At 54.4% G+C, this 11,672-nt stretch overlaps 2 protein-coding genes across 3 annotated transcripts in view; one reads left to right on the top strand and one right to left on the bottom strand.

Moving 5' to 3' along the window:
• Nucleotides 1-584: 584 nt before the first annotated feature.
• On the top strand, nt 585-3,165 carry QRFP (pyroglutamylated RFamide peptide). Its single transcript, XM_005495227.4, has 2 exons — nt 585-740; nt 1,386-3,165. Exon 2 carries the CDS (start codon nt 1,386-1,388, stop codon nt 1,746-1,748), a length of 363 nt encoding a protein of 120 aa, XP_005495284.2. The 5' UTR covers nt 585-740; the 3' UTR covers nt 1,749-3,165.
• Nucleotides 3,166-3,465: 300 nt separating this feature from the next.
• The window catches only part of ABL1 (ABL proto-oncogene 1, non-receptor tyrosine kinase), an 80,097-nt gene continuing 71,890 nt past the window's right edge, over nt 3,466-11,672 (bottom strand). For both annotated transcript variants that reach the window (XM_005495225.4, XM_074556622.1), the window contains exon 11: nt 3,466-10,295. In XM_005495225.4, the coding sequence (XP_005495282.2) occupies nt 8,596-10,295 (1,700 nt within the window). In that variant the 3' untranslated portion in view covers nt 3,466-8,595. The remainder of the gene's footprint in view (nt 10,296-11,672) is intronic.

The following is an 11,672-nucleotide window of genomic DNA, read 5'->3' as shown; positions in this document are numbered from 1 at the left end:
CACAACAAGAGCTGGGGACACCCAGGGGGCTGAGGAGGCTTCCAGGGCTCCAGCCCAAACCAAGGCCCTGCAGGACATTGGGGTGGCCCTGGGGCTGGGATGGTGGCAGTGTCTGTGCCAGGGGGACCTGCTCACATGGACAGAGCACCCAGCCATGCCCCAGTCCCTCCCTGCTGCCCACTCCAATTCCACTGCCAGGACACACCTGGAGGAGACAGCAGGGTGCCTTGGGGACCGTGTTCCAGCACTGGGGCCGTGTGTGCTGACCAGGGAGGGTGGGAGCACTCGGTCATGTCCATGTGGGGCCAGGCCTGGGCGGGTTTGGGGTCTCCAGTTGTGCCCGTGCACACAAACAGCTGGGTGGGACCCCCAAGAGCTGCACACAGGACACACCACCCAGATGATGGGGGACAGATGAGAGCCTGCATCCCTGCAGCACCCCTGACAGCTGCCAGGGACACAGGGCCAGCTCCCAGCTGCTCTCCAGATGAGGCAGCAGACAGCAGCAGCGTGTTAATGAGCGGCGTGGCTGCGTTCCCATTGTGGCAGCTCCACCAACCCCTGTCCCCTCCGTCCCCGACGGTCCCACCCTCCTCTCCCCGTGGCCACACGCCCAGGGGTGACCTGGCAATCAGCGCCCGTGGCTATTTAATGGCCCAAGGTGGGTCCTGCCCATCCGGACACAGGGAGGACAGAGAGGTGCCAGGGGAGGCAGCACTGGGCAGCACCGAGGGGCAGAGGTAAGTGACTGGTGCCCCTGTGTCTGTCTGTCTGTCTGTCTGTCCTTGCCTTACACCCCTGCCTCGATGGGCAGCACAGCCAGGGAGCAGTGAAAGGCTGGGGGAAACAGCTGGGGACCCACAGCACCCTTGGATCCCAGGACGGGACTCAGAAATTTGGATCCCTGATGGGAAATAGGGAGCAAAAAGGGAGAGAGCAGAACAGAGGGAAGGTGCAAAAAAGGTAGGGGTGAAACCGAAGTGAAACCTGCGGGCTAAGGAGTGTTGGGAAGAGCAGGCAGGGTCTTGAGTGCACCTGGGTCTGGTGCAGGAGTGAGAAACAAACTCCTTGGGCAAGGGTGGAGCAGACAGCCTGGCCCACAGCACCTGCAGCAGCTTTTAAGGCACTATCCCCAGATTAATAATAATAATAGTAATAATAGTAGTAGTAGTAGTAATACCACCTGTTTCCTCTTTCTGGGAAGAGGAAGGGAAGGCAGGGGGGCGCTCGGACCCTCTCTGGGGGTGGGTGCTGCTGCAGGAGGAGCAGCGAGTGCTCTGGGGGTTCTAGCAGGGCTGGTTGGGGGGGCTGCAGCAGGCATGGGGAACAGCCCAGGGCATCCCCTGCTCCCCTGACATTGCCTCCCCTCCCTGTGCTTCCCCCAGATGAGAGCACCCTACTCGCTGTCCTGCCTGTTCCTGCTGAGCCTGGGCGCCTGCTTCCCGCCGGGCGAGCGCTGGGAGCCGGCCCAGGCCGGGGAAGGGGCTCTGCTGGGTCCCGGCTGGCACACGGAGGGCCGGGGTCCCGGCTGGAGGGCAGCCCCGAAGCGGCGGAGGAGCGAGGAGGAGCGGGACGCGCTGCTGAGCCTCGCCCGGGAGCTGCTCGGGACGCGGCCGGGCCGGAGCGGCGGCCCCGAGGCGCTGCCCGCGGGAGGGGAGAAGCGCAGCGGAGCCCTGGGCAACCTGGCGGAGGAACTCACCGGCTACAACAGGAAAAAAGGGGGCTTCACCTTCCGCTTCGGGAGATGAGAGCGTGGACTGCATTCCCCACCTCCTGCGGGTCACCCCGTCCCGTCCTTCCCCTCCATCTCACCTGGGTTTGCGTGGAAAAAAAGGATATTGGGCTTTGCTGCTGGGGGTCACCTCGTCCTGTCCTTCCCTTCTGTCTCACCTGGGTTTACTCGGAAAAAAGGATATTTAGGGTTTTGCTCCTGTGGGTCACTCTGTCCTGTCATTCCGCTCCATCTCACCTGGGTTTGCATGGAAAAAAAGGGTATTTGGTGGTTTTGCTGCTGGGGGTACCTTGGGAAGGGGGGATGCTGCTTTTGCCCCACTCCCAGCTCAGCTCTAGATCTCCCATCCCTCTTCCCGACCCATGCAATGGAAGAAGAGGAGGGTGGCTGGAGGAGAAATTACCAAATCCTTTCCCTGACCACACAGAGCTTCTGCTGGGGCACAGGGAAAGGGGCTGGTGCTGGGTCTCCAGTGCTGGCAGAGAGCAGGGGTGGCACAATGGGACGGGCAGTGCCAGCAGGGCCAGGCAGCAGGGCTGGAGGGTTTACAGCAGGATGCTGTGGTGCTGACAGTCCCCAGGGACTGTTTGTAGTCCGGGTCCAACCATCAGGGAGGAGAGGGTCCCTCAGAGCTCTCCACCGAGCTGCTGCTCTCCCGCCTATTAAGGGAAAGTCCCTCCGGCAGCAAATTCTGCTTAGTGTCAAGATGCCTCTCGCACGAGGCAGCTCCTGCCTGCAAAACCAGGGCAGAGCAGCAGGGTTCGAGAGAATCTTGTCCTTAGCAACCCCTGGAGTGGGCACAGAACCCTGCCCTGGCACCACCAGCCCTGGCACAGCCCCACTGCCCTGCCAGTGCCCCACACTCCTCACCAGGGTGAGATTGTGATGCCTGACCTTCGATGTTCTTGTCACCACCCAGCTCCTCGGGCAGCCTGGCCCTTCCCAAAGCCTTCCTGGCCTCCTCACCATCTAACCCAGCTGGAGCTACTGCAGAAGGACTGAAACAAGAACTTCTGACCACTGAGAGGTGCTCAGTGTCACTGGTGCTCCAGCCACCATCAGTGCAGCTTTGGGGACCATTAGCCCCAAAAGCCAGCACAGGAGGAGCCCCAGCCACTGCCTTCCCCTCTTTTGGGCAGATTTAGCTGTGCCAATCCCGGTGTTTTCTCTGTGCCTGCCAGAGGTAGCAGCAATCAGAGCTCTAACTACCTGCTGCAGGCACTAACAGCAACTCACACACTGAGCCACGGCTGATATTTCATTGCAGGCACAGAAATGAGCCTGGAGATGATTTGCAAGCGCTGAATTGCACCCTCAAAAATCAGAGACCGTGTCAGGACTTGGTTGGGGGAGTAAAAAGATTTAAAAAAAAAACCTAAATCAGGCTGCAAGAGGTGCATTGTAATATCCATCAGGCAGACAGAGCACTTAATGCAGTGCTGCGTGAGCCCCTATGGCAGCAGAGCAGCGGCTGGGGCTGAATGGAGGGGGAACAATCGTGAGGCAGCAGGAGCAGGGAGCAGTGGAGGCACAGGACAGGCTCACCCAGGTCTGAGGGACACGGACAGTGCCGGGTTTGCCCTCAGGTGAGGATGGTGATGGCTGTGAAGGTGAGGATGGTTTGCCCTCAGGTGAGGATGGTGATGGCTGTGAAGGTGAGGACGGGCATTTCCTCTCCTGCAGCCCCGAGCATCTCGCACTGGGGAGCACAGCAGGGCCACCCAGGGCACTGAGCCCGCACAGAGCCGCAGCCCAGGCACCCCAAACCCATCCCCATCCCTGCATCCCTCCCATCCCTGCATCCCTCCCAGTCCCGCCCCGGTTTGGATCGGGACGGCGGCGCCGCCTCACGCAGCGCAAACGGAGCTGTATCGATGTTTCCATGGCAACCACTTCCCCCTGCCCCTCTCCCTTTTGAGTGTTCAAACCATCAATAAACACGCACTGATCAATTTTACCCTGCGCTGGAGCCGGGGGAGGGAGGCAAGGGAGGAAGGGGAAGAGTTCTGGTGTAACTCAGGGTTAGTGAGGGCTGGTAAATCCCCGGCTTTGCTGTGATGGATCTTTGCAGGGGAAAGCGGCACTGACTGCTGCGGGAAGGGAAAGGGAACCTGCTGGGCAATGCTGTGGCTGCGGGGATGCCTGGGCTCCTGCACTCCAGTCCCGGAGAGGAACAGGCTCAGAACAGCCTCATAAAAGCTCTCACATAACGAGGCTTTGATTGATGTGCAATAACCTCTGTAGAACTCACTGAAAATTGGAGCACTTACCTGGCAGGTGGGATGAGGTTGGGCTCAGCCCTCACGCCTCAGGGCTCCTTGATGGGCGGCTTGGTGCCAGCAGGGCATTGCCATCACCCTCCTCACAGCTCCTGCCAGGCTGTGCCATGGGGCAGGTGAGGGGCCATGGCATCCCTGAACTGCCCTGAGCACACCTCGGGGTGCCTGGGAAGAGGCAGCATTCCAGGCTCTGGGTTGCTGCTCCTTGGTGATTATTGCTGGAGAGGGAGGTAAAAGTGAATGGAAAACAACTGCCTGGAGCCTGGGGTGTAGCTGGGAGGGAGGAGGGGGGGACATGCCAGGAACAACCCCTGAGGGGCTGAATGCCCACCCTGCACACTGCACACATCATCTCCCACAGGAAGCTGCACCCCTGGCCAGATCCTCTCCTCCTGAGGGACACCCAGACCCTGAACATCCCTGAGAGGTGGAGAGCTCAGAACTCACCCACCCACAGGGAGCTGCATCAAACAGGCCCTGGATTCCTCTGCAGGAGGGCAGAGACAGCCCTGCAGGCATTGCCAGCACAGCTGGGACTGCCCATGAAGTGCCCCCTTAACCTTCCCTGCCTTCACAGCCCTTGGCCCTCCCCTGGCCTCTGCTCCACTCCCTTGGGCTGCCCCTCACTGCTCCCCCAGCCCTGGCAGAGCTGCAAACACACACACAACAGGAACAGCAAATCTCAAACACAAAGGATCCTCTGCAGAGAAGAGCCTGGGTTAATTGCAGCCCAGGGACTCTGGGTATCACAACTGGGCCATGCAGGCTGCAGGAGCACAGGTGGGAGCTTCACAGCAGAGTAGACGCCAGGACAAACACAGAACCCTCAACAAGGGGGTGAATGCAGCACAGCCTGGTTTGCAGGTCAGCTCTCTGCTGAGCTGGATCTGCCAGGAGAACAGCCCTGGGCCCAGGCTCAGCACTGACATAACTGAGGGCTGTCCTCACCCACAGCTTTAGGGGCACTGGCACTGCCAGGGCACCAGGACTGATCAGGAATTGATCTGGAGCATCATTTCCAGCAGCCCACCCAGGCCAGGTCTCACCCTTGGCCAAGGAGTGTCCCACTCTGCTGCCAGCTGCTTTTAGTGCACAGGTGATGACAGGAACCCTCTCCTCAGACCTGACACTGTGCTCAGGTCCCTTTTCCTCTATTTCCAATTGTGGAGGGATGAATGTCAGCCAAGGGAAGAGGCTGTGGCTGTCCCTGACCATTCTGGGGGACAGACACACCTGGAAACACCACTGGCCCAGCCAGCCTGACCATAAAAACATGGGATTTGCAAGAAAGAGTGAGCATAAAACACTGACATTTTACATCTCGTGACAAGCAACTTCCCAACAAAAAGCAAGACGACATTAAATGAAAACTTAAAAGAGCGAACATTGTAATTTCAAAGACACGAAAACCAAAACAAAACCACAAACACAGCTATTTTTCCCCCAGAGCACTCTCACTTTCAAGCTCAATAGCCTTGAAAATTGGAGCAATCAAACTGTTAAATGCATCGATCTGTTAAATCAACTCCTACTGTACTCAGCTAAATTTAGCCTTTAATCCCCCCTCTCTCACTCCCAACACCAAAGATCCAGGGGCTTTCCCCAGCCAGGCCAAGCAGCCCCTGCCTTCCCACGACACCACAGAGCAGTCCCTAAGCCAGCAGGGATGGAAATCACCAGCAGGGACAGCATTTGGGGCAGGTGAAGCTTCTCCATCAGCCCACAGCTACTCACCATAGACAAGTTTGGACACCAACCTTGGCCAGGGTGTTGGTCACAATCCCACCCACAACTCCCTGAGTGCTGCAGACCCCTCTGTTGTGCCGCTGCCTGGCCAAGTGCCGGCCAATAATTTTGTTTATATTCACCAGTGCATCCTCCTGCTTCTCCATCACCTTCTTCAGCCTCACCAGCAGCCCAAGGTTTCCCCTCAGCCTTGCTCCCCTTCAGCCAGGACCCACAGATTTCACCAGGCACTTACTGAGGGGATTAGAAATGCAGAGAACTGGGTTACAGCCCTAAAACACCACTGTGGAACTGTGGGACACCACACACTGTCACCTGCCCTTGTTTTCCTCTCATCCTTTTTTAGTCTTGAGCATCTTCAATAATCAAAGCAGAGGCTGATTTTAGAGGCTGCTCAGTGCCTGGAAATGTCCCTCCCCCGAGGTTTGCTAGAAAGGCTGAAGGGAAACAGAAAATAAGAATGGGCAAGAAATGAGGGAGGGAACTGCATGAGGAGAGAAACTCATGGGTCATTTCAGAGCAGAGGAGGAGGAGGAGGAAAACACATCAGCAGCTGAATTATACAGAATACAAACCATTAACAGAAGAAAAGTTTAGTCAAATCTCTGATATAAATCTCCTTGAAGACAACAGCAATGTCTCGGATTTAGAAGAGGTGATGACACAGTCTTACTCTGCGTATCTCTTTTCTCTCCTGGCTTTTCAGAGCCAGATCAAAGAACATGGGAAGGGGCTGCTGGCCTGGCTCTGCCCACCCCACTGTGCTGAAGGGTCACAGTGAATCCAAACAACAAACTCCTGATTTTGGATGATTCTAAGGGGAGTCAGCTGGGTTGGAAAACCCTCACTTACAGACAAACACCAGTTTTCCTCAACATTGATTTATTTTTAAATATACTACGCAAGAGAGACTGGAATAAAAAACAAATCAAAAAAATGGAAATAGAGAAAGAGAGAAGAACTGGAAGTCATGTACAGACACAATCTGTACTGGACTAAATTAAAGGGGAAACGACCCCCTTAAGTATCACAGAGATGAAGGACAGAGCTATTTACACACTGTAAAAAAGACAAGTCTACAAAAGTGTGTAATAACGAGATACAAATGTATAATATAGTGGCACAATATGTTATCAAAGTAAAAACAGTACCTCCAGGAAAGAGACAATTCAAGGGTTGGGGTTTTTCTTACATTTTTAAAGGCAGCCTGTGGCAGAAGTGTGTATTTTCTTTTGAACATTTGTCACATGTTAAGTCATGGCTGTTTGTGAGGGTGAGAAGTGGCATGAACACACACGAGTGAACTACTAGAAATCATATACAAAACAAACAGTTCCAAAGAGAACAGCATAAAATACAATTGAAGGCAATTAGTGTTTAAGATACACAAGAGGGGTCACGAGTTACAGGGGAACAGAAAATGGGAAATGTGTTTTTTCTCATGTTTGGAACTGTTAAGAGGAGTTAAATTGCACTGTTAATAGCCCTAAACCTTGTTCTTTCACTATTGTCACCAGTCACAATTAGCTCCCAGCATTAATTGGGAAGGTCACAGGACCTTGGCAAGGAAGGCCTGGAGTCCTGCTGTCAGCATGTTGTTTTCATGGCAGTTTTCTGGGGAGATGCACCCAGAAAAGGATCTCAGATCTGCAGTCTCACAGATCCTTGTTTGATGCTGGATGGAACCAGGCTGGCATGAGGGTGGGAATGCTTTCAACCCCAGAGCACTGGAGCTCCTGCCAGGGGGTTCCAGTGGCACAGAAAGGGAGACACCGCAGCCCCGCAAAGCTCTGCAGGAGTGCAGGGGCCAGGCTCCATCTCCCTTCACTAAACAAACAGCTGGAAATTCAATGGAGGCACAGCCCAGCAGCTCTCACCCACTGCGAGGTGCAGGCTCAGCCAGAACAGCAGCTGGAGGCACAGCTGGATGGGGATGGCTCACCCCGAGCCATCTCCTCCCTCTGCCACCCAGAGCTGCCCAAGCTCTGTGACCCCACCCCAAAGACCAGCCCTGTTAGTGTCAGCCATCACCAGTGCCACATCCTCCTCCTGGCCTTCTCTGCTGCCCAGGGAGGGCCACAAACAGGCTCCAGGGCTGGGACACCAGCGGGTGCTGCCTCCAACACTGTGAGCCCAAGCAATCCACTGGAGCTCAACAACACTGAGAAACCACTGAAAACACAGAAACCAAGGGGAGCAGGTGCAATCAGAGGAAGAATTTGGGCAATCATCACTTGTAGCATTATGTCATTGAAAAAAACCTTACATTAATAATTTTCCCCCCTTCCCTCCCAAGCACCAAATCTGTTGCATTAGTGTCAGGTAAATGTCAGACTTGGGCCAGGACCATGTGCTGGGCAAACTCTCCCAAGAAATGCAATGGGTATATTGCAATCCAAACACTCATCCTCATGTACAGGGGGGCAGAGGAGGGGACAAAAATGCAGTACAAAGTCCTCCTGAGGAGGATGTCATCTCAGTGTCCAACAGTCTGGTTTCAGTCTCAACAGTCTGTCCAGAACAATAAAATATTAATAAAAAGGCATGGTGTGACATCAGCATTTAGACTTGTAGTCCACAAGGCAAGAACTCCACAGATAAGACGATTACAAGTATATGAAACACAGGGAATGTGGGTTCAGAGGGTGGGAAGTGCCTCCTGAACACAGCCCTGCCCTTTGGAGCTGGGGTGTCCATTCACAGTCTGCGTCCTTGGCACAGCCCTAACCCCAACACCCCTCTCCTTTGTCAGTCCACACCTTACTCTCTCCACAGCTGGCTTTGGCCCATTGTGATTGATTGATTGATTCATGGTTTGTTTCCCAGCCTGGTTTCTTGCTACCTCTGGACGATGTCGCTGATTTCTTTCACGGAGCTGAGCAGTTTGCTGAAGTCCTGGGTGGCGGCGGGGCCGCCGCCAGCGCTCGCGGGGCAGATCTGCAGCTCCCTCAGGTTGTTCTCCAGCTTATTGATGGCCTCCCGAAAGGCAAATTTGTTCCTCATCTGCTGGATGGAGTCCACGTAGCTCACGCAGAAGGTGTAGAGGTTCTTGCCAGCCTCCAGGACGGCGCTGTGGCTGGCCATCTGCTCAGAGTTCTTGCTGATGGCGAGCCGCAGCGCCTCGGTGCTCTCCAGCACCACCCCTTTGGTGATGGTGCCGCTGGCAATCCTCTCCGGGGGCTGCCGGGTCTTCCTCAGCGAGACCCTGGTGGATATGAGGGGGATGAAGGCTGTGGATGACGGCTGGTCCCCGCCTGGGGCAGAGGGGATGGATGAGGAGGAGGCAGCTGGGGTTGCTGTGCTCAGCAGCAGCTTTGTAGAGGATTGTGGCTTTGGTACAGAGGGGATCCCCAGCTTTTTCACACCTTCCCCTGACTGGTTTGGCTTGACAGCATCACTGCCTGCAGCCTCTCCAACCTGAGTCAACTGTTTGGATTTCGGCCCAGACACCACATCTGCTGCTGCTTCATGGCTGGGACTGTGAGAAACCTTCCCAGGCTTGGCAATGGAGGATGAAGACAGTGGGAGAGGAGGGGCTGGTTTCAGCTTCGATAACTTCCCTTTGTCCTTCCCTGCCGACTCCGAGGGCTGCTTGAGCCTCCTCAGGCGTGGCTCCTCAGAGGAGGCTTTGCTGGCCCCCACGAACCCAGCAGGGTTGGGTTTGGCAGCAGAACCTTGGTCCATCATCACAGTGGTACCTAAGGCACTGGATTTGACTCCATCATCCTTGTGGAGCCCGCTGGAGGAAGGAGGGGCTGCAGGCTGCCTACGGCCAAGTTTTGGTGTCAGGGTGGGAGGGCTGGAGCCAGGGCTGGACTCTGCATCTTTGAACACATCATCAGCAGTCTCTTCATTCTTCTTAAGCAGCCGTGGAGGAGGGGTGACTGTTCCCCTGACAGCAATTTCAGCCTTGGTCTCGTTCGCCCGTTTCCGAGGCAGCGCCGGCTTCTCACTCTTGTGCCCCCCAAAAGTGGAGGAATCAAACTGGCGTCCCGTGGACTGCAGATCCCGAGGCAGTGTCACAGATTTCCACTCTGTGTCCTTGGCTCCATGGGGCACACAGGAGGCTGAGCAGGACCTCAAGAAACGCTTGCTGGAGTTGGAACTGCTCTCCTCCTCAGCAGCCACCCCTCGGCTGCTGCTCATCGTGCTGGACTTCTTCCGTAGGTGGGGAGATAAGAACCCAGAGTTGCCAGCCACGACCCCGTTGGTAACACCAGCCCCATTGCTGGGGCTCTGGAACTTGGAGGGCTCAGCTGTGTCTGCAGAGGGGGCAATGAAAGCTCCATTCCCAGCATCCCTGCACTCCTCCTCCCCACCCGCCCTGCGCTCCGAGTGTCCGTCCATCTCCCTGAAGGAGCTGCTCCTTTTTGGAGGGGTGGGGGCAGTTTTCTTCTTCTTCTTGATCAGGGCACTGAAGAGGTTGTGCTTTTTGTCTTTTGGGAGCAGCCGCTCATCTTCATTCAAACTGCTCTCCAGGGCCACCCTCTCCTTCCGTGGGAGCAAGGGGGAAACAGCAGGTTCATGATCCAGGAGGTCTGCAAGGGAAAAGAGAAGTTTTCTCAGCATTGCTCAAAGAGCCAGAATAAACTATTTTCCTACAGGATCCAACCAGTGCAGCACCTCCAAAAGCTGCAGGTTCTCTAAACAGACACAATTTCAGAGCAGAAATAAATCAAGTGCAGCCAAACTCAAGCCTAGACTGAACATGGTCCATGATTCTGCATCCATTCATTCCTGAGGTGGCTGCCAAACTACTTTCCCTGTGGGGGTTTCTGACTGGAAGAGTGACATACAAACACAACATGTTTGTGTTCAGATTCCCCTCCTCACATCTGGAGATTTGTCTAAACTTCACACTGTGAAGAAGATAAATAGGAAGAAGCCTTTGCTTTAGTCCCTGTGCAATTGCTGTCTTTTGAATCGCTGACCCTCTGAATTAATAAGGCACCTCCGTAACCCACCTCCATCCCCAGGCTCCTCGTTCATTTTCCTGATGTCATCCTTTGTGGGGAATGGAAAGGACTGTTTCATGAGCAGAAATGGAGATCAAGCTATGACACTTCAGGTCGTAGCACAGGGAAGATGCTCAGCTTTGTACAGCAACAGAGAAAAGGGGCAGTGCCAGCCTCCTCCAGCAGCGCTGCTGCAGAGGGAAGCCAGGGGGTGACCCTCTCTCCACTTACAAGCAGTACTTAAAAATGAATAATGGTTTATAATAAATTCATAGAGAGTCCTGAAGGTCTCTGTGCTTGACTGACAGAGGGGCTCGTTCCCAGGCCAGGCACTCCAATGGCATTCTAATCCAAAGCAGGAATGCCTGCAGGGCAGCATATACATTTACAGCTTGACTAGGCAGCAAGAAGGGAGATGAAGCAGAGTCATAAGGAAGGATGTTTCTTAGTCACAAACTGGTGATCATCATGCTATGGGTAGGATTTTGGCTGAGGAATGGATTTTGGTTGAGGGGAGAGAATTTGAAAAGAAAATATTTGTGTAGTTTGAGAGGGCAACATGTTTTGCCCAGGAACACTGCAGTTCCACCATTCCCATGGGATTCAGGGGGACAGGGACAGCCAGAAGAGCCAGATCATGGCCCTACTGAGTACAGACACAGTAGAGGTGCAGAAATCCAGAGAAAACTAGCAGCTAGCACTAAGGATCAGCTTCCAGCTGCTGGACTTGCTATGGAAACACTGACAATTGGAAGGGAAACTGCAATAAAACTTTATTGTGAAAAAATTTCTTCCACAGTAAAGAATGAAATGATTCCCAGCATAATGTTAAAATCGTATTATGCCTGCTGTACTTTAATTTCTCAAAGCTCTCAAGTATTTAAATGAAATTATTTTAACTTCAAAAGCTTGTAATAATAGGCAATTATATTTCCTATATATGGTAAATAACCTTCCTGC

Source organism: Zonotrichia albicollis, chromosome 21 (assembly GCF_047830755.1).
Source record: "Zonotrichia albicollis isolate bZonAlb1 chromosome 21, bZonAlb1.hap1, whole genome shotgun sequence".
Classification (NCBI taxonomy): Eukaryota; Metazoa; Chordata; class Aves; order Passeriformes; family Passerellidae; genus Zonotrichia; species Zonotrichia albicollis.
The sequence above is the reverse complement of the archived record's forward strand: the minus strand, read 5'-3'. Positions and strand labels throughout refer to the sequence as shown.

Coding starts and splice junctions, on each gene's coding strand:
- QRFP (XM_005495227.4), top strand. CDS start 1,386: ATGAGAGCACCCTACTCGCTGTCCTGCCTGTTCCTGCTGAGCCTGGGC.